Below are 18,127 nucleotides of genomic sequence, written 5' to 3'. Positions count from 1 at the left end.
GGGGATGAGACATAGCAAATACCTAGGTAGGGGATGATACAGTAGTTACCGTGGCACAGCTTCATTGCCTAAGGTACGCTGCGGCACCGTCCATCGGAACTCCCACCTCCACATATCCTTAGTCAACTGAAGCGTAACAAAAGGAGGACCAACTTATTACCTTACCCTTACCTTGACTTACATAACTTATTAGAGATTCTTACAGGGCGAGAACGGAGCGACAATGGTACGGTATGCTACCCGTGACGGATGGAGCATGACAAGGAAGGCGTAACTGAAGCTGGCCAACACCCAGAATACTTGACTTATCATTTATAAAAGAGCGCATGTTTCTGACGAAGCGAGGGAGAACAACACATACCCAAACGTATGTGCAGTTGAGAAAAAGTGGGGGACGGGGTGTTGCAACGGGACGGACAAAGCTGGACCACGCATTCGGCACACTCACACCACCTCGTCTTTTGGTTATCCTTCCTGTAGACGAGAATCTGCCGCATACGCGGGCAAGCAAAGCATGCAAGCAAGTAGGGGGATTTAACTAGTAGACAAGTGCCATAAATCTATGTATACCTAGGTAGAGATAGCACATATATCTCTGGTGCAGACGCCCGAATATGCTAGTACAAGACGGGGGAAAGACGGCATTCGTGTATACACTAGATTATTAAGGTACTCAATCCACCCCATCATCATCATCAAGACCGTCTCGAGAGGGTCCACCTCCTTTCCCAGGATCACCGGCGGCGGAACCTCCGAGAAGCCCAGGCGACCCTGGTCCCCGCAACAAGGTGCTGGCGCCCCCAACACGCGCAGGGTTGGGACTGCTCCTCCCCCAGCGTCCGTTGGTCACCACGTTCAACGCTCTCCTTTCCGCCTCATCTCGCTGCTGCTGCTGTTGCGTTTGCTGCTGCTGTCTTTCGGCTTCGTGACGGTCGTTATCTTCGAGATCATTATCAATGTCGTCCAATTCATCCTCAATCGTCCTCCCGACCGGGCTGAGTCGCTTCAGGGATACCGACTCACTCGACCCCTGCCCCGAAACACCGTCGGCGTACAGGTTCGGATCGCGGCCTAGGATGCGGTCGGCTTTGCTTGGTGTTTTCCGTGCCCCCGCGACGCCTGGGGAGGGAAGAGGTGATAGGCTAGGCGCATTTCTGGTGCCGTTGATTAGCGGTTGATGTGGACGGGGGTGAGGTCGAGGTTGAGACGGTTGGCGGTAATGCCTCCCCGCGCCGCCCTCAGGCGTAGACACAGAGATGGTTGGGGTTATGTCATCGTCCTCATCCTCATCCGCACCCCACCCAGCCGCTCTCTCGCGCTGGACCTGCTCCCACCTCTCCTTGGCCAGCTTATCCCTCGCTTCGATCCACTTCGGATTGGGCTCCCAGGTCCACCCGTCGCCCGTGGTGTTGCACACGGGAATAACCCATAGCCATGGGTTGGGCCCGAACAGATGCAGCAGGTTGCGCTTGGGCCCGAGGTCGAATGCGTTAGGCAGCTTGGTCGAGTCCTGCTCGTCCAAGTATTCCTCGTAGCGCTTTCTGGCTCGGTAGCGCTCCATCTCATCGTAGGTGAAGCGGCGCGAACCGGCTTGCAGCTGCGGTCCTCTGGACAGAGGGGAGGACGGACCGGACTCGAGGTCATGATACCGTTGCGAAAAAGAGGGTTCGGGCCGGAGTTCCTCGCCCTCTTCCGGCCGGGTGACGCCCGGGATGGCGTTCTGGTGGATATCGAGGAGCTGTTGGCCGTAGGATGGCAAGTGCACCCCCTGGCCGGGGGTGTGCTGGTTGATGTAGGTCTGGTGCATGGAGCGACGCAGCGGGGAGAGATAGCGCGTCTTTTCCAGGCACTCAATCGTCGTTTGACCCTTGGTGGCCAGGTAGATGTGCCAGCCACAGAAGGCACCAATGACTATGCCGATGATGCCAGCGATGACGGCCAACATGATGTAGTTCACGGGCATGAGCGTCTCGACGTAGGTGGCATTGGCGACGAAGACCTCCTCCCAGACCCAGGCGCCCGACGCGGCGAAACAGAATAGGCTGAAGAAGGTGGTGTAGATGAGGAAGAGCAGGAAGGCCTTGTGGTTGCGCAGGCCGACGCAGGTGGCTAGCCAGGGACAGTGGTGGTCCATCTTGAGCACACAGCGGCGGCAAGTGGAGCAGTGGTGCGCGCGGTCGGGCTTGCGGGCCTGGCACTTCTTGCAGAAGCGCAGCTCGCCGTTGGACTTGACGGTGAAGGAGGTGGCGGCCGGCGCGGCGTGGGTCGGGAGCGTGCTGTAGCCATGATCGTTCGTGGTGCTACCGGGAGGCGTGAAGACGGCGGTGGTGTAACACCAGTTGAGCATGAGGTAGAGGGCAACGCCGGCGAGCGCAGTCGGCTTGCCTTCAGCAGAAGAAGCGGTTAGCGGGGGGGGGATAGGGGCAAGCAAAACGGCGGCTCAAAGAACACTCACCAAGCCAGGCCACCTTGGTCGGGCTGGAGCAGAGAGTGACCAGCACGAAGACTGCCCAGGTGGTGAGGCCGTAGACGAGGGCGAGCGGGAAGTACTTGGCACAGGTACAGCACGAGCGCTCGATCTTTCGCGCCCAGCGGCGAGCCGAGGCCATGTTCGGAGAGGCGGGATCAGACGGCGACCGCAGTGTCTCATCCATTCAGTTGGTGGGCGGCGGCAGTCCGTGTATCGGTGCGTCAAAGTTACTATCGGCCATCCATCGTCAGGCGTCAACTCAGTGACAGTCACAATTACGGCATGTAAAACTCGTAATTTGTCAAGGAGACGAGGTCGCAATAGAAATCCCAGGGAGCTGGGCCCCAAACTAACGCGAGCCACGCGAGCCACGGTACCGGGGCTGCTAAGCCGCCTGCCGTCAGCCTCAACATTGGATCCAATGAGCCAATGAATTCGGTGCTTGGTGGTGGGTACGGGAGAGCTTCCGCGAGACGCTCGGACCACACGGCCCCTGTCAAGTGCATTACATTACCCCTGACTTGCGGTCTGAAGAGTGAAGACTCGACCCGACCTCATCCCTGGTAACTTCCACTTACATAGTCCTTGAGCCTGAAGCCGAAAATGGAGGACACTGAATCTACGGATCTGTACTCCGTAAAATCCAAGAGTTACAATACATTCAGAGCGAAAATCCATGCTCAAAGCAGCCATCATACCTCTAATTGACAAACGCCAGCACTGCAACCTCACATATCCCATACGCGTACATACAACATTCAGAACAAACTTGCCATAGAGCCATCCTCACATTCTCTGTGTTGCCGAGAAGCAACTCTCTCTTTCAACGCAGTCCTGTTGTAACCCATACCTTTGGCGGAGCAGTCGACTCGTTTCACCACCAGCTATCCCCGTCATCCCAGGTCTGATCTTGCTTCTTGGTCTGCGCGGACTGCTTGCTCTCCGGGTTTCCGAATACCTCGCGGGCCTCTTTAGGTACCGTGTACCTCTCCGTGCCATCTGCATTCTTCTCCGTCGTATCCACAATGCCTGCTGTCAGCTGATCGAGGAATTGCCGGAAGCCGTCTGTCTCGCGGATGGTGCACCGCACACTTTGAGACTCGGCGTGCTGCGTGATGGCAGCCATGCTGTCAAACCACCGGCAGCAGCGGGGACACTGCACTCTAATCGGGATCTTGTGCGCCGGCGACAGGAGGTGACCGCGGAGACCCTCACCACTCTTGAACGACTTTCTGTCAATGTTGTTAGCACTTTGCGTCGCGGCGAGGAGTCAAGTGCAATTCTTACGTGCAGCCATCATGTGGACATCTATATTTGCCGGAGTACGTCACATAGTAGTCCTTGGCATTCCAACCCGGTTTTCGAGGGTCATACGACGCCCATTCCGTTTGGTAGTTTTGGCCGGGCTTCTCAAGGGGCTGGGGCTGGTTGGCAGTTCGACGCATCGCGGCCGGGGAGCCAGGGGCGAGGTTCTCCGGTTGCTTGCACGAGAGAGGCGGGAAGTCTGCCTCGTTTCTCATTGCAAACGTGACGGGATTCGGTCGCACTGTGTTTTCCGCCTTCGGTCGAAGTGCCGAGAGACTGCCAGTTCCCTCCGGGACATACTCTGCTCTTGAGAGGTAATCGGTGAAGTTGTAAGGGCCTTGCCGGCTAACTGTAGTAGTCTCGGTCAAGTTCAAACTAGCAACCGACAAATTGTTGTCGGGTAGTCTGGGATCTTCGCCGAAATGGCGGCGCTGTAGCTCTCTTGCAAATGCGAGCTTCTGTTCTCGGCGGGCGGCGAAGTCACTGTTTTTGATCCTAGGGCATCGGTTCTGCTCGATATGATCAATCAGCCCCCCTGCCTTGACGAACTGCGCATCACAGCCAGGGCAGGCAAGCTCCTGCTTGGCCGGGTGGAGCTGGGAGATGGGATGTTAGCCTCGTGCATCAGATTGGAGGACTGTGAAGTCGGTCTACCTGTTTCTGGTGGCGGCCCTCGGCTTGAGAAGTATGAAAAAGGATCATGCACTTCGAGCAGTGGTAATGCCCCTTGCCTTGGTTTCGTCGCTCTTGCCAATGGGCGAGGAGGGCAGACCGACTGCCCATCTCGACTTTGCACTCCTCACAGCTGACGCTCATATTGTTTGTATTCTGCGATTGGGTGAGGAGAGATTGGAATATGGCTGAGAGGTACCGACAATTGCGTGATTACCGATCGAAACAATCGGCCTTCTCCCAAGGTTCTGGCGTGAAATTGCGAGGGAGACTTTTGGTATGAAAGTATGAGGAACGTTTTGGGAGAGACGGGATGGGGGAAGGTAGTAGAATCGAAATTTAAGACTGGACTCAATCACAACTTGAACTCGGTACAGTGTCGAGTGAGAAGTTACAGTCAGGGAAGGAACGAACCTGGGTGGTTTCTCCGCCGACTTGAAATGTCGAACGAGCAGAGACGGAAGGAGCCACCATGCCCCGGTGAGGCAAGACTTGAAGTGCCATGACTCTTGATTTCCATTTTTACCGCAGGCCAAAACACCGGGCATTCATCTCTTAAATACCTTACCTATCCCACGGCAGATATGCTGGTCACGTCCGGGTTGCTGGTGGGCACCTACTCGAAGCATGAAAAGGGGATGAGTTCTCAGGCCGGAACCGCTCACCGGATCTCTGGAGTCGCATTGGACTCATCTCCCCAGCCCTTATCTCCTCAGGCCTATTTGGTGAAGGACCGGAGTTGTTGCTGTTGTTGCCGGTGAATGTGGATCTCGGAGCCGATGCCAAGACGGCCCCTTCCGGGCCCATTGCAGTGGAACCGCCGGAACGCGCTACCGCTGCATACGGACAGATGACCCTGGCCCCGGGGTGCTTGCGATGGCGAAGGAGAACTCGGCGAACGGTTTCGGATTTTGGACACTTTTGAACGAGTCATACACACACCAAAAGTGCGAGGCAGAACAAACTTTGCGTGTGTATCAAGCGCCTTTTCTTGTTCAAGGCTCGTATGCATAAGGTAATGTAAACCAGGTGGTTACATACCTGGTACTAGCACGTTGAAGTAGTAGTAGTGTAGTCAGCATTAGCCGGCCTGCGGCTCTGCCGCTTGTTGCAACCTGGCCGCTTTGTCCCCGCCAACAAGCTTCCGTCATCCATCCAGCTGCCACTTTGATGCGATCCAACTTCAACTTGACAGATTGGCAATTCCTGCATCGACTCCCACCGACCAAACCCAGCAAGATTCACCCGAGTATCGTTAAAGCTTCCTAATAAACCCTAGACCGGCAAAACAACAGGACAGGGCTTATCCACTGCCCGCGCTATGGCGGCCCCAACGCCCAAATTCAACTCCAAATCCCCCACCATCCGGCGCATTCGTACGTCTCTCCCTCAGCTTATTAGCCCCTCTCCCAACCGCGTTACTACTAGTACTACCGATCCAGAAGCTAACATCAAAACCCCACTCTTTTGCCACAAAACCAGTCCGCGAAGCCCACGAACTCACCACTTCCCCGTCACCAGATTACCACGCCGAGCCGCTAGAGTCCGACCTCTTCGAATGGCACTTCACCCTCCGCGGGCCGCCGCACTCGGCGTTCGAGGCCGGCATCTACCACGGCCGCATCGTGCTGCCCCCGTCGTACCCCTTGCGCCCGCCATCCTTCCGCTTCCTGACCCCCTCTGGCCGCTTCGAGACCAATCGGGAGATCTGCCTCAGCATCTCGGGCCACCACGAGGAGACATGGCAACCTGCGTGGGGCATCCGCACCGCGCTGGTCGCGCTCCGGACATTCATGGAGACGGATGTCAAGGGCCAGCTGGGCGGGCTAGAGGCTGGGGAGCAGGTGCGGAGGAGGTTGGCCGCCGAGAGCGTGGGCTGGCGATGTGGTGCTTGCGGTGGCGGGAAGACGAACGGGGAGATATTGGCGGAGTGTGAGGCGCGGGCGCAAGAGATGGCGGGACAAGGGGCTGGGGTGGAGGAGGTCAAGGTGCCGGAGGAGCTGAAGATGAGGTGGAAGGACGAGATGGAGGGGCAGAAGAACAAGGGTAAGGAGAGGGAAGGGGAAAGGGCCAGCGACGATGAGGAGAGTGCCAGGCTAGCGGAGGGCTTTGTGCAGACTGCAGTGCCGGCAGCTCCGAGGAACGCGGAGCCGGAGGCGGGGCAACGCACAGCGGGAGGGAGTACAACATCGCCTGCAGTAAGACCAGTACCAGCACCGAGGCCGCCGGGGGCTGCTCCGGGTCCGGCGTTGCAGCAAGTCCAGCCAAGGGTGGCCGAGGATGTGCCCGTCTGGTTAGACCAACTGATTATTGGCATTGCTGTCTTGTTGGCTGCTGTGGTCCTCAAGGTGATGCTGGATTGAGTCTTTTTATTAGCGCCTCGGTCTATCTGGTTCGGTGTGGGGGTTACTGTGAGCATGTCAGTTTGGACATGGGAGTTGAGGCGTTACATATAGACAGTCATGGTCCCTGTCTCAGGTCCTTGCGGTATTCAATCGCCTGGTGCCTTTCGAAGCATCAGCTCAACACACGTTGCTCGTCACAGGAAAAGAGAGCGGCCACTGTTGAGCCGTGAGACTCTGTTACCTGATAGGTGTTATCCACTAGAACATAAATAAGGGCAAGAATCCTCCTCGATCCTCGACAAACTCCTCCACCAACTTTTCGTTAAGCAATAAACAGTAAATGTACAGCTATAAGGGGTATCGCTAGGGAAAATCCAACCTCTATCCCCCGATGTTTTCCCATTGCCGCTCAGATAGACACCCATACCATGACACAGGCTAATAAAAAGAAGCAGGGTCACTCTCCCATCGATCCGAAAAATCCTCTCCTCACCGCTAAACCCCCTCAACAACCCTCGAGGGGCGCGACGAAGGCAGCGCCTTCCTCTGCTTCCCACCGGTAACCGTCACTGGCCCCGTTGGCGCCGAAAATTCCACCTCGGCCGGAGCCGGCGTCCTCAATCCCTCCCGTTGCGCCTCGATAGCCATCCACCACCATTCCATAACAGCGGGCGCGCACCCCTCTAGCTGTGCCTTCAACAAGCCCAGCTCTTCCGCCCATTCCATGATCATCTCGGCCTCGAACAGCATGATGATAGGCTTGAGCGTCTTGACCACGTCGGGGGCCCGCATCGAGCCACGCGAAGCAAGTGTGATCAGCACCGCGCTCAGATACTTGAGCCAGCGTTCCGTGTGGACCTTGCCAAAGACGTCGCACCAGACCGGAACCGCGCCGTCGGGGCCCTTCGTGGGCGGTCGGGCAGCTTTGACACGGGCTATGAAGTCGGCGAGAGACGTGTCTTCACTGCAATGGTCGTTATGGTTGGCAACGACCTCGTTGTAGACATAGGACTCGGTCGGCACGACGTCCAGACGGAAGTGCAAGTACTTCTTGGTGTACTTGCGCGTCTCGTAGTTGCCCGGCTCGTGTCCCATGGGCACATTCGGCTGACCCGTGGTCTCGATCCGGACGCGGCCATTGGCTTGCAGGTTCAGCAACGCCATGATCATGCCGTCACTGGTGAGGTACGTGACGCGCTTCTTCTTCTCGCCCGCCCTGAAGGCCTGATCGAGCTCCTTTTTGAACTGCACTGCCTTGGCGAACTTGTCTTGCTGAGCTTGCTTCTCAAGCGAATCAAGCACTCGCGTGTTGAAGCGCCACTTGCGCCCGTTTGACCACTTGGAGGACGACTTGGAGATGACGCCATGCCGCTGGAGCTGGTCTACGCCCTTAATCATCAACTCAGTAATCTCCGTTTTGCTGCGGCTCGGGAACAGGCTGTTGCGCTTATGGAGTACTGCCTCTGCTGTGTACGCTTCGACAGGCGTCACGCATAGTGATCGCGTCCAAGACATGGCCACGGTCATCTCAGAGCTCTGCTGCGGATCTGGTATACCGTCCACGGCGATGGCGAGGGGCTCGGACGTCGCATCTTGGAATTTGTTGAAGCTGGACCGTTGCGGGTGGTAGAAGGCCTCTCTCCATTCGCGGTTCCCGTGCTTGAACTTGGACACCGTGAAGCTTTCCTCCAAGGCCTCGCGTGTCGATGGCAGCGTTCGTCGCTCAGCCATGTCAAGGTTCGTGGTCCACTTGATCAGGTATTTCCAATCGTATGCCAGAACGTTGTCAAAGTCGATAGGCGGCACCTCGTTGTTTTCGTACGCCTTGAGGAAGGCCCGCCTAAACTTCTCTGTCAAGCTGACAATGGTCGACTGGCGATCCTTCCGTAAAGTACCCCAGTAGTGTCTGAGTTGGCTGAGCCTGTTGATCGTTAGTTGCCATCCATTGCCAGGCCTCGAGATGATTCGCTTACGTTTGGTCAGGCATGAGCCTCATCATCAATCCCCAGTCCACAACCCTGTCGACACCACCGAGCAAGGTAGTAACCACAATAAACGCTGCCAGCCGGACGTTCTCACTGGACCAGTCGAGTTCCTCATCCTCCTCGTTGGCCGCGCGTAAGAAGTCTTCCGCCGACTTCGGGTACGCGGTGTGCTCACGCATCGTTTTGATGGGCAGCAATTTGAGCTTGGGGGGTCTTCCCCCCTTACGCCTTGGCTCTGACCCGGCCATTTTCCCTCCGCGGCGCCTCTTGGGCGACGACCTCCCCTCTCTCGCAAGATACCTCTCGGCGTCTTCGACATAGTTAACATCCCCGTAATCGTCATCTTCTAGATCTTCGTACGGGAGAGTTTCGAGGTCGTACTGCGTCTCTTCCGACCACTTCAGAGTGACCGGACCGTTGTTGACCTTCGACAGGGAAGGCGAGACATTAATGTAGATGTCAGCGGGGGCCACCGAACTGCCTAGTATCACTGCCGTGCCGGCCGGTGATTGCTCCCACGCTGCACATTGATTCACTAAGCAGCAAAACTTGGCATATTTCCTGTCGATCCAGTCGCGCGGGTTGGTTCTACCGGCCGGCTGCTTCTCAGCCATTTCCTCTGCGCTGAAAGGTAGGTTTTGGGCGAGCAGCCACCTCTGACCGGGCATCCATCCACGCAAGGTGAAGCTGGTACCGTGGTGCTCAAAGAAACCGACAGGATGGTCAGCCCAGCTACCTTTCGATATAGACTCCAGAATTGAGGGGCACACAAATGTGAGCTTTTGCTGCTCTTCGACCGCGATCTCAGTTCCCGCCTGTGACTCGTTGACTCCGCCCCCGTCGAGAACATCTTCACTGGTTTCTCTGCTCGAATCCCGACTCTGGCCTTGGTCTTCAAGTTCTTCAGCATCATTGTCGAGACTTGTGTTGGGATCCAAAAAGTGGATCCTTGGCATAGATAGCTCGAATGCTGTGTCCTCCGCGCTACATCTGAAGAAGAAGCTTTGGGGCAGACTAGCCAACCCGGGGTTCCTCATTCTACCAAGCTCGCGCGGGAATTTGGTCAACGTCTTGACCGTGTACGACCTGCGCTGGCCACGCGGTCCGGATCTCGATGGTAGCAGGCTGTAAGCCTTGATCGCCTCTAGGACAGAGGGCTGTCCCTCGGCAGATGGATCTCCTGAGATACTAGGATCCACCGGTATGTCGCCGTATGGAGTCTCTTGGAGCTCAATCTTGATTCTTTTCTGGGACGGACCGGCCGAGCTCTCATCGTCAACTGACCGCTTCTGGCCAGCAAAGCCACTCCCCAGGTCCCTCTCAGACTCCCAAATCCAGAGAGGGTCCTTCCGAGGTTCCATGGGCGGGGCGCTCTGAGTGTAGTAAGGTGCATTGAAGACCTCTACTTCCTCGATTAGCTTCCGCCTGCTGCGGAACTTTTCACCGTTCGCGTTCGGCTTGCTGCTTGGCTTCTGGTCGAGCTCCTGCAACAAAGCCAACTCTTCCGGAGTGGGCGAGAATGGAGCTGGAATGTATAGTCCAGGGTGCGCTTCACGCATCTTCTGCTTCATCATGCCGGCAACCACCCCATTCGGATTCACACCGGACTTAATGAGAAGGCTGCATGTCTGCAACCTTCCTCTGTCCGTCTTGAGCATATGCGTGTGCATGGTGGCCAAATTCCGAGTCTCCAACGCCTTGACGGCGCCCTGGTAGTTCTTCCACGTGGGTGGCATTTGACCCCTGAACTCCTCCAAGAATACCTTGGTCACGGCATAGAACAGAGCCCTATCGCCCGGAAACACACCTCCGTTGTTGTCCAGCAAGTAACTGATAATGTCAAACGCCTGGGCGGTCCGCCTCTTGGCTTCACTTGACACGCGGTTGTAGTTTGTGGAGGGGACGAAGAGTTTCGAGCTTTGTTGGCCCTCGTGCGGTTCTTGTCGTGTATCTTGCTCACCATTGTGAGGGGGGAGCTCCGGGTATTCACTTTGAGATGAATTCTCCTGATATGGGTTCCGCGCAGCAAATTCGTTCGTAGGCCTCAAAGTGAAGTCATCGAGAATGGAACGGGACAATGGCTTGTCAGCAAGCGTATCAACCGCCATCAGACGATCACTGGAAGCTTGCGCGGCCGCGGGCGTTGCCGGGGCTGTGGCCAGGGAAGCAGGAAGCGGCTCCAACTGATGGTAGGTAGGAAGGGTATCGATAACTGTGGCATCACCAAGCCGCGTGAGATTTCCGGACGCTCCATTCTCGCGGCTGGGGTCGGCTTCAGGCTGCGGAACTACGCCACCAGGCGTAGGGCTGAGTTGGACATCAGAACACCTCCCAGAGCCGAGGACGCCTGGGTGAACCGTGAACGGAAGCTGTTCTGCAGAAGCCTCCGCCCCCGGCTTCTGTTCCATACTCAGCCAACTAGCCTGTGACACAGCGCGCCTGTATGCCAACTCGGCCCGTTCCACTGGCGGCGTGGTTGTTTCTTCTTCACTGCCGTGATCCGAGAAGTTCAGGCCACGGATCTTGCGGGCTGGATCGTGTGCAGAGCGCATAGCAGTGCGAACTTTTCGATGTAAAGGCAGCAGCTTCTTCTCGCCCTTCCGTGCAGTTCTGGACTGGCGTGTGCGACTCGTCAGTTTCTCGCCAACTGCTTCCGAGGCGGCAGAAGAGGGCCGCGGCGGCGCTGGAGACAGCTTGCGGCGCTTTCGAGACTTGTTTAGTAGAACGGCAGGGTCAAAGTTCGGGTTACAAGGCACCTGAGCCTTCTCGAGATGGTATTTCAAACCAATGTCATTTTTCCAGGCGCCGCCACACGTCGAGCAGACGTATGGTTTTGCTCCCCCAGGCCCAAGCTGTCCTCTCTTCTTACCCTTGCCACGACCGCCTCCGCGGCCGCGCTTTCCGCCGCGAGTCGCTCCGGATGCTGGCGGCGCAGCCTCAACCGTGATCTCCTCGGAGGCGACCTCAATCTCACCAGACGCTGGCTGCTCAGCGGAGACGTTGACAAGCTTCTCATCCGTGGACGACTTCAGCTTAATGATTTCTTGCTGGATCCAGACAGCATTGTTGTAGCTTTCGCCGCCAAAGATAAACTCGTAAGTTGGTGCCGAGTCCCCACCCTTGGCTCCCGTGGTCAGAACCAAACTTTTCTCCTGGCTCTCCGGTACATCCCGTACGGCTGGCTCCTCAAGGCTGTCGTCCACGGGAATAATGACAGGCTTCTTCAAACCTCGGCCAGATCTCAGCCAAGTGAGATGGCGGTCCGAAAGGTGGAGTTGCAGCTTTCCCAAGATACCATTATATAGTACGTTCATGATTAGGTCCTCGTCAGATACGTTTCTCGCAATTTCCTCGTTGTCGCCGTCCCCCATGGTAGAAGCGGCCGGAGCGGCTGGCTCTTGGGTGGTAGACGACTCAGCTCCGCCGTCTTCCATATTATCGGCCTCCTCGATGGTCTCCTCAAAGCGCCGCTTCAGAGATGACTTGCTTTCAGACTCGGCTAGCTGTCCCTCTCGATCTACCATCGCGGTGTCTTGTCCAGTCGCTATCTCCTGAGACATTTCGGCTGCAGCGATGTGTTCTGCTTTGAGACGAGGCAAGAGCTTCCGTTTAGTGGAAGCCTTGTATTTCTTAGCGGTCCGCGACAACTCTGAGAGCGAAATATTCTCTCCTTCAGCAAAGGCTCGGGGTCGAACGGCCCCAAAGCCGAATGGATCCGTGCTGATAGAGTTTAACGAGTTCTCAGCCGGCTTATCCACCTCTTCCATTGTCTCTTCGTCAATCTGGGACCATGCGGTTTGCTCTGCCGCTCCTGGCGCTGAAAACATGTAGGCAGATGTCTTGCCTGTGCGTACAAGCCTGCTAACGATCTGGAATTTCTGAAGATGAGGCGGCTGTTGTGTTTCAGCTACCTTGGTAAGGTAGCTCGAGAGGTATCGCCGATGTTGGTAGCCCACTGTGGCCACACTGACCTGAGGGTTGGAAGCTCCTTCAGGACCGGCACTCCGAATGACCTCAAAGACAGTCTGGGCCAGAGGCTTCTCGGGCGTCCAGCCGCTGAAGATGCGCTTCAGCTTGGACCGGTCGGCGCCAGTCCCCCGGCCATGATCGTCAGATTTCCCGTAAAGCGCAAGCGCATTGGGTTTCGGCTCGCGATGCCTGGTCGCGTCCGAATACTGGGATGTCTTCTTGCCCGTGGCAAGGAACCTGTCCCACTCCTCCGCGCTTGGTTCCCTCACGAACTTGATACAATCCTTGAACACCTTGCGCGAGCCCGGAAAGGAGGCGGCGGTGTATTTCAGCACACCCAAGTCCACCAGACGTTGACAGTTCTTGGCAAGCGTCTTCATCTGCCATCGCTTGCCCTCGACGCCCATCTTCTGCCGTAGGTCGGCGTACCGCATGACGTTGAAGGCTTTGAGCACGCCGACAGCGGTTCTGCCAAGGGCATCCATATCGATGTTGTTTCCGGTCCAGCGGGGATGCCAAGGAACAGGCTCCAGGTCTTTGCTGAGCGTCTCGGGTGACAGGTCGAGGCCGCCCGTCTCTTCTTCGACAAGCGGAGGGGCAAAATCAATCAGCCATAGTCTGCTAGTCTTCATTTTCTTCACCACGACTGTCCTCTTGGCGATATAGCCTTTCCGAGCAAGCGAATCCGTCCGCTTCGGTAACGACCGCTTGTCCTGGCCAACCAGGCGGCGGAGGTCGCTCTGGAGAATGCCCTCGGCCCTTGCCGCTGCGATGCCTTGCAGGCATGCCCATTCCAGTGCAGGTACTCGCTTGTAGTCAACATTGTGGCGAGTCAAAGTCTGCCAGACCAAATCCTCGGATGCGCATATCCTAGGCCGAGTGGTGAGAATCTGTTTCGCCCTTTTGCCCTTGGACTTTTCGCTTCCGTCGGCTTCCCCTGAGGCTGACGCGAGTGCTGGGTCGATGGAGTCGGCTTCTGGCAGGGCGAGGGCTTCGCTCAGCTCCAGTCTGTTCCACCGCTTATTGCCGTTGATGAGAATCTGTGATTGAGAACGCAGCCAGTCCCAGGCCCAACGGGCAGACGCCATCTCTGCCTCACTCAATGATTTCTCGATGCTGCTGGGATCCTCGAGTGACCCCTGAAAGCCCTTCGCTGCGAGGTCGTGCGCTGACGCATCTTGCCCACCAAGATTCCAATGATATTGCCGGACTATTTTAAGCAACTCGGATATCGACACTCCTGGAACCGAGTTAGTACCGCTCATAAAGAGTGGCGATTCACGCCGCGTGCATCCAGCAAGCGCAGAGTTATCACCACCCCTCCTGGTGAACCCCCAGCCCTGAGCATAAGTGATGCTTTATGGAATAATATTCGATGGAAAATACACAGCTCGCTGAAAACACTGTAATGGCGTTGCGAGAAAAAAAGGTGCATGCGACTTGTATGCCACTCACCTTTCTCACCAGAATATGCGATCTCGGGAATGAGGCCTTCCAGCAGGACCTCGAGACCGACTCCGCTCATGATGGCGAGATGGCTACTCTCATTTCCAGCTGTCTAAAATTTTTAGCAATGGTGAGTCGATGTGGGAATTGAACGCTGATGCTCGCGGTTGGTGGTTGGCGAGAGGGATGAATTTGGATGCGACAGGATGCACAGGATGCGGGAGGTTTTTTTTCTTGGAGGGGCGAATCGGGAAGCCAAGGTGGGGTATTGGTATGCTCTGAGGTGCACAACGTGCGTCACTGATTCTCGCATTTCACCTCGATAGCACAAAGGAATGGGAAATCAGATATGCCCGGGTATCTCTGAATGCGCAGCCATACAAAAACAGTGACGCATCATTCAGCCAAGGCTCTCAGTTTCTGGGCAATGGAAGCCTAGCCGGCAATGTACATTCAGGAGTCACTCACCACAGGAACTTCAAAAAGCATTCGCTCCATATCGACCGAAGTGCTGGCCCTGTGCATAGAACCACCTTTGACACCAATCTTGTGAGATCCTCAAGTGCCCACGGCAGGCCTTTTCTCACTCATCATCTTTCTGTACGAAGCCACCACCTCTTGCCGGATACCCTGCAGCTCCTCTCTCTGCCGCAAGCTGCCCGCAGCCTTGGGGATGTCGCCAACCGCCACCGTCGCCCCCCGAACAAGCGAATTCTTCTTCGGCAGCTTCAACTCCGGCGGCGCCTGCGCCACGTCGTGGATGCCGACCTTCCCCTCTCCCCTCTTCTTCTTGACTTCCTCCCACGGATCCCCCTCCGGTCCTCCCTCTTCCCCGATATACTTCTTCCCCTTCTTGCCCTTCTTTTTCTTCCCCTGCGCCTCGAGCTCGAGTTTCCACGAGACGCCGCCTAGCGCCTCATTCTCTATCTCCTTCTCCTCTTCCAGCTCGCGCTCCTCCTCGCGGCGTTCCTTGATCTTCCGGTCGATCTCCCGCCACTCGGCGTACATGTTGTGCATCTTGCGCTCCTTCTTGGTCCGCCGTACCTTGAGCCCCAGAGGGTCCTTGCCGTTCCTGATCGTCTTGTTGACCAGGCCGCTGATGGGCAGAGCGGCGTCGACGCGTTGGTTGAACTCGGAGAGGCGCTCGCCCGGGCGGATCTTGAGGTCCTGCGCCGGCGTGGAGTTGGAGGCTGACGTGATGTCGATCTTGTCCTTATTTTCGGCCTTGCTCTTCTTTTTGCCTTTGCCCTTGCCCGCCGGCGTGTCGCCGTTGTCTAGATTGTCTCGTGGTAGCTTGCCGTTGGCAAAAGCCATCAGCCGTTTGAAGGCGCGCGGAGCATCGTCGGCATTTGCGCTACCGCGTTTCCGCTTCTGCCCGCTCTTCGCTTGGGCATCATCGGCTTTCTTCTGCGCCGCTGCCTTCTTTTTGGAGATAGTTGTGGGTGGGAGCGGCTTTGCTATTTGCGATGGTGGGAGGTCGAAGCTGCACATTGTTAGATATAGGAACACAATCCACCCGACAAGAATAGCCGCTTACGTCGACTCGTCCTTCTCTCGCCTAGTATGCTTGTGCGGCATTGTGCGCGACCAGTACCGTCAGTCGACAACAATGTGGTTGAACAGGTACTTGTTCTCGACCCAACGGACTGTCCTTCATTCACAAAATTTCCCCACAGCTACTAGTCGCGATAAGATAAGAAAAACGGAACCAGTTCCCGCTCAAGCGGGCCGGCTGTAACCCTGAAAGCCCCGACCCTTGAGCCACTGACGCCCTGACTTGAACCCATGTGCTGCTCGTTGTTCGGACGAAGCGCCCAATGATGTGTCTTCCGCACTTGCACATGGCTGAAGTATTGATTTTTGGCGACAGACTTCTCAACACACCGGCAGATATGAGCTGGTTGCGCATAATGGCAAGCTCAGGTCGACTGACTATGGTCACAAGCATTGTAAGGTTGGTACCCCCAGATCCTTCATATGGCCGCGCTAGGGGTCTAGATGCAAGTGGGACGCCGGTTGAAACGGCAGGTGCAGTCACTCTCGATTTTAGCTCTATATTCGAGGTTCCGAAATAGGTAAACACGATGCTGCCACTTGCCTTCGTGGCGATTTAGTGGTCTCGCTCATAGTCTATAAACACGGGGGCCACACCTTCTTGTCCCTTGCTTGTCTCTCCTGGTCTCTCCCGTCATTCCTCCCCTCCATCGGCATAGTGCCCGCTTCCCGGTTGTATTTACGCTCGCAGTCGCCATCGGCGAATGACCACCGAGTCACGACTGGCGACGGGCGGCCAGTGATACTCGCATCCCACGCTCTGAAACTTTGTCTCTCTCGTGACCTCAGTCAGCAACAGCACGTACACAGTAACGCCTGGATCATGCGCTCGCAGTCGGTGGGGCTTGTGGAGGTCAGGGGCCGGGACCGGATGCCGATGGTAACACAGGAACTCGGAGTTGTGGAGCTCGGGAATGGCCGGCCGCCTTTTTCAACACGAGCGATCCCCGAAAACGCAGCTCTAGACGATGTACGAAGCACATTTGGCATTTTGCCGACCCTACGCTCTATTATGGCGTCCTGGAGGTCCGAGAAGCCCGAATCGATCGTGGCCGTTGAGTACGCCCCAATCCCGGGCGGTGTGGAGGATGCGGAGGATGGTGTCGACAGCGACCAGCTCCGGATCTCTAAGCGCTTCCCCGGAACAGTCTGGGCGCGGTATTCGTGTCTTTTGGGACTGGCCATCCTGTAAGTCAGACGCCCCCCGAAGGGAATACACACAACTACTAACCTTACCACCAGCGTCATGGTCCTTGTCGCCGTAAGTATCGGTGAGGCAATAGCACAACATATCCTCGGAGAGTCGGAGGCCAAGGACCCGGACGGCCCGTTCGGCAACTGGGGCAAGCCGGGCACGGGTACCGAGCAGCTCGCCTGGTACCCGACAGACTTCCTCCGGGACGTCATCCCCGTGCCTTGCCACTCGCACAACGACTACTGGCGCAAGGTGCCCCTATTTTCGGCGCTGTACGCTGGCTGCACCGGAGTCGAAGCAGACGTCTGGCTGCGCGACGGGGACCTCCTCGTGGGCCACGATACAGCAAGCCTCCAGGTCAACCGGACCTTCCAGACGCTCTACGTCAACCCGCTAGTCGAGATCCTAACCCGCCAGAACCCGAAGACGAAGTACTACAATGGAACCGAAAACGGCGTCTTCGACACGGACCCGACACAAACGCTTGTCCTCCTCGTCGACCTCAAGACCGACGGCCCAGAGACATGGCCCTGGGTGGTAAAGCAGCTGACACCCTTGCGCCAGATGGGCTGGCTCAGCTACTGGGAGAACGGGCATTTCAACGAAAGACCCATCACCGTCGTCGGGACGGGCAACACGCCGTTTGACCAGATCCTAGGCGGACCCAACACGACGTATCGCGACGCCTTCTTCGACGCGCCGCTGGACAAGCTAGAAAACTCGCCGTACAACGCGACCAATTCGTATTATACGAGCGTCAGCTTCTGGGACGCTGTTGGGCAGGTGTACTTGGGAGCTGGGAACCCCAGCGAGGAACAGCTGGAGAAAATCAGAGGGCATCTGCGCGAGGCTCATCGGCGGGGCCTGAAGGCGCGGTACTGGCAACTGCCCTCGTGGCCGATCCACGTCAGGAATCGGCTCTGGGAGGTGCTGGTTCAGGAGGGGATTGACATGCTCAATGTTGATGACTTGGCGGCTGCTACGAAGCAGGATTGGAGGAAGCCGGGAACATTGTGGGGGAATCCCCTCCGGTGCTGGTGGTTCGGTTAGCAGTAATAAACCAAGGGGAATGAAGAGGAACTAACAAGCGGGAAAGAAGGGAGAACCATTCTTGAAGGTCATGATACACTTTGCTTGCACGAAATGGCTACGACATACCAAGATACCAACCTACCTTCTGTCGAGC

At 56.8% G+C, this 18,127-nt stretch overlaps 6 protein-coding genes across 6 annotated transcripts; 2 read left to right on the top strand and 4 right to left on the bottom strand.

Annotated features, from left to right (window-relative positions):
• Positions 1 to 515: 515 nt before the first annotated feature.
• B0T15DRAFT_572956 (DHHC palmitoyltransferase-domain-containing protein) lies at positions 516 to 2,857 on the bottom strand. Its single transcript, XM_062870913.1, has 2 exons — positions 2,456 to 2,857; positions 516 to 2,385 (listed from the first exon to the last, which is right to left on the bottom strand). The coding sequence occupies exons 1-2, from the start codon at positions 2,652 to 2,654 to the stop codon at positions 674 to 676; spliced, it is 1,911 nt and encodes a 636-aa protein (XP_062724655.1). The 5' UTR covers positions 2,655 to 2,857; the 3' UTR covers positions 516 to 673.
• A 155-nt stretch (positions 2,858 to 3,012) lies between these two features.
• Positions 3,013 to 5,064, bottom strand: B0T15DRAFT_525563 (uncharacterized protein). Its single transcript, XM_062868853.1, has 4 exons — positions 4,862 to 5,064; positions 4,430 to 4,792; positions 3,758 to 4,371; positions 3,013 to 3,702 (listed from the first exon to the last, which is right to left on the bottom strand). The coding sequence occupies exons 2-4, from the start codon at positions 4,589 to 4,591 to the stop codon at positions 3,345 to 3,347; spliced, it is 1,134 nt and encodes a 377-aa protein (XP_062724654.1). The 5' UTR covers positions 4,592 to 4,792; positions 4,862 to 5,064; the 3' UTR covers positions 3,013 to 3,344.
• A 513-nt stretch (positions 5,065 to 5,577) lies between these two features.
• Positions 5,578 to 7,069, top strand: B0T15DRAFT_525560 (ubiquitin-conjugating enzyme/RWD-like protein). The gene is made up of 2 exons (XM_062868852.1): positions 5,578 to 5,823; positions 5,930 to 7,069. The coding sequence occupies exons 1-2, from the start codon at positions 5,769 to 5,771 to the stop codon at positions 6,808 to 6,810; spliced, it is 936 nt and encodes a 311-aa protein (XP_062724653.1). The 5' UTR covers positions 5,578 to 5,768; the 3' UTR covers positions 6,811 to 7,069.
• On the bottom strand, positions 7,070 to 14,441 carry B0T15DRAFT_411718 (uncharacterized protein). The gene is made up of 3 exons (XM_062865398.1): positions 14,202 to 14,441; positions 8,766 to 13,986; positions 7,070 to 8,713 (listed from the first exon to the last, which is right to left on the bottom strand). Exons 1-3 carry the CDS (start codon positions 14,269 to 14,271, stop codon positions 7,288 to 7,290), a joined length of 6,717 nt encoding a protein of 2,238 aa, XP_062724652.1. The 5' UTR covers positions 14,272 to 14,441; the 3' UTR covers positions 7,070 to 7,287.
• Positions 14,442 to 14,750: 309 nt separating this feature from the next.
• B0T15DRAFT_491422 (uncharacterized protein) lies at positions 14,751 to 15,770 on the bottom strand (the record flags this gene model as incomplete). The annotated part of the gene is made up of 2 exons (XM_062866778.1): positions 14,751 to 15,675; positions 15,730 to 15,770. The coding sequence occupies 2 exons, from the start codon at positions 15,768 to 15,770 to the stop codon at positions 14,751 to 14,753; spliced, it is 966 nt and encodes a 321-aa protein (XP_062724651.1).
• A 988-nt stretch (positions 15,771 to 16,758) lies between these two features.
• B0T15DRAFT_491421 (PLC-like phosphodiesterase) lies at positions 16,759 to 17,991 on the top strand (the record flags this gene model as incomplete). Its single annotated transcript, XM_062866777.1, has 2 exons — positions 16,759 to 16,934; positions 16,989 to 17,991. The coding sequence occupies 2 exons, from the start codon at positions 16,759 to 16,761 to the stop codon at positions 17,989 to 17,991; spliced, it is 1,179 nt and encodes a 392-aa protein (XP_062724650.1).
• Positions 17,992 to 18,127: the final 136 nt, after the last annotated feature.

Source organism: Chaetomium strumarium (assembly GCF_033439665.1).
Source record: "Chaetomium strumarium strain CBS 333.67 chromosome Unknown B0T15scaffold_2, whole genome shotgun sequence".
Lineage (NCBI taxonomy): Eukaryota > Fungi > Ascomycota > Sordariomycetes > Sordariales > Chaetomiaceae > Chaetomium > Chaetomium strumarium.
This window is presented reverse-complemented; position numbering and strand designations above follow the sequence as displayed.

What these genes read in the sequence shown, in the direction of transcription:
- B0T15DRAFT_572956 (XM_062870913.1), bottom strand. Translation starts at nt 2,654, where the DNA reads ATGGATGAGACACTGCGGTCGCCGTCTGATCCCGCCTCTCCGAACATG. An exon ending in GACCAAGGTGGCCTGGCTTG is followed by an intron (nt 2,386 to 2,455) that starts GTGAGTGTTCTT and finishes CTTCTGCTGAAG; the next exon opens with GCAAGCCGACTGCGCTCGCC.
- B0T15DRAFT_525563 (XM_062868853.1), bottom strand. Translation starts at nt 4,591, where the DNA reads ATGAGCGTCAGCTGTGAGGAGTGCAAAGTCGAGATGGGCAGTCGGTCT. An exon ending in AGGGCCGCCACCAGAAACAG is followed by an intron (nt 4,372 to 4,429) that starts GTAGACCGACTT and finishes CCCATCTCCCAG; the next exon opens with CTCCACCCGGCCAAGCAGGA. An exon ending in TGTCCACATGATGGCTGCAC is followed by an intron (nt 3,703 to 3,757) that starts GTAAGAATTGCA and finishes CAACATTGACAG; the next exon opens with AAAGTCGTTCAAGAGTGGTG.
- B0T15DRAFT_525560 (XM_062868852.1), top strand. Translation starts at nt 5,769, where the DNA reads ATGGCGGCCCCAACGCCCAAATTCAACTCCAAATCCCCCACCATCCGG. An exon ending in CCCCACCATCCGGCGCATTC is followed by an intron (nt 5,824 to 5,929) that starts GTACGTCTCTCC and finishes CCACAAAACCAG; the next exon opens with TCCGCGAAGCCCACGAACTC.
- B0T15DRAFT_411718 (XM_062865398.1), bottom strand. Translation starts at nt 14,271, where the DNA reads ATGAGCGGAGTCGGTCTCGAGGTCCTGCTGGAAGGCCTCATTCCCGAG. An exon ending in CGCATATTCTGGTGAGAAAG is followed by an intron (nt 13,987 to 14,201) that starts GTGAGTGGCATA and finishes ACTCGGTTCCAG; the next exon opens with GAGTGTCGATATCCGAGTTG. An exon ending in AGGCTCATGCCTGACCAAAC is followed by an intron (nt 8,714 to 8,765) that starts GTAAGCGAATCA and finishes AACGATCAACAG; the next exon opens with GCTCAGCCAACTCAGACACT.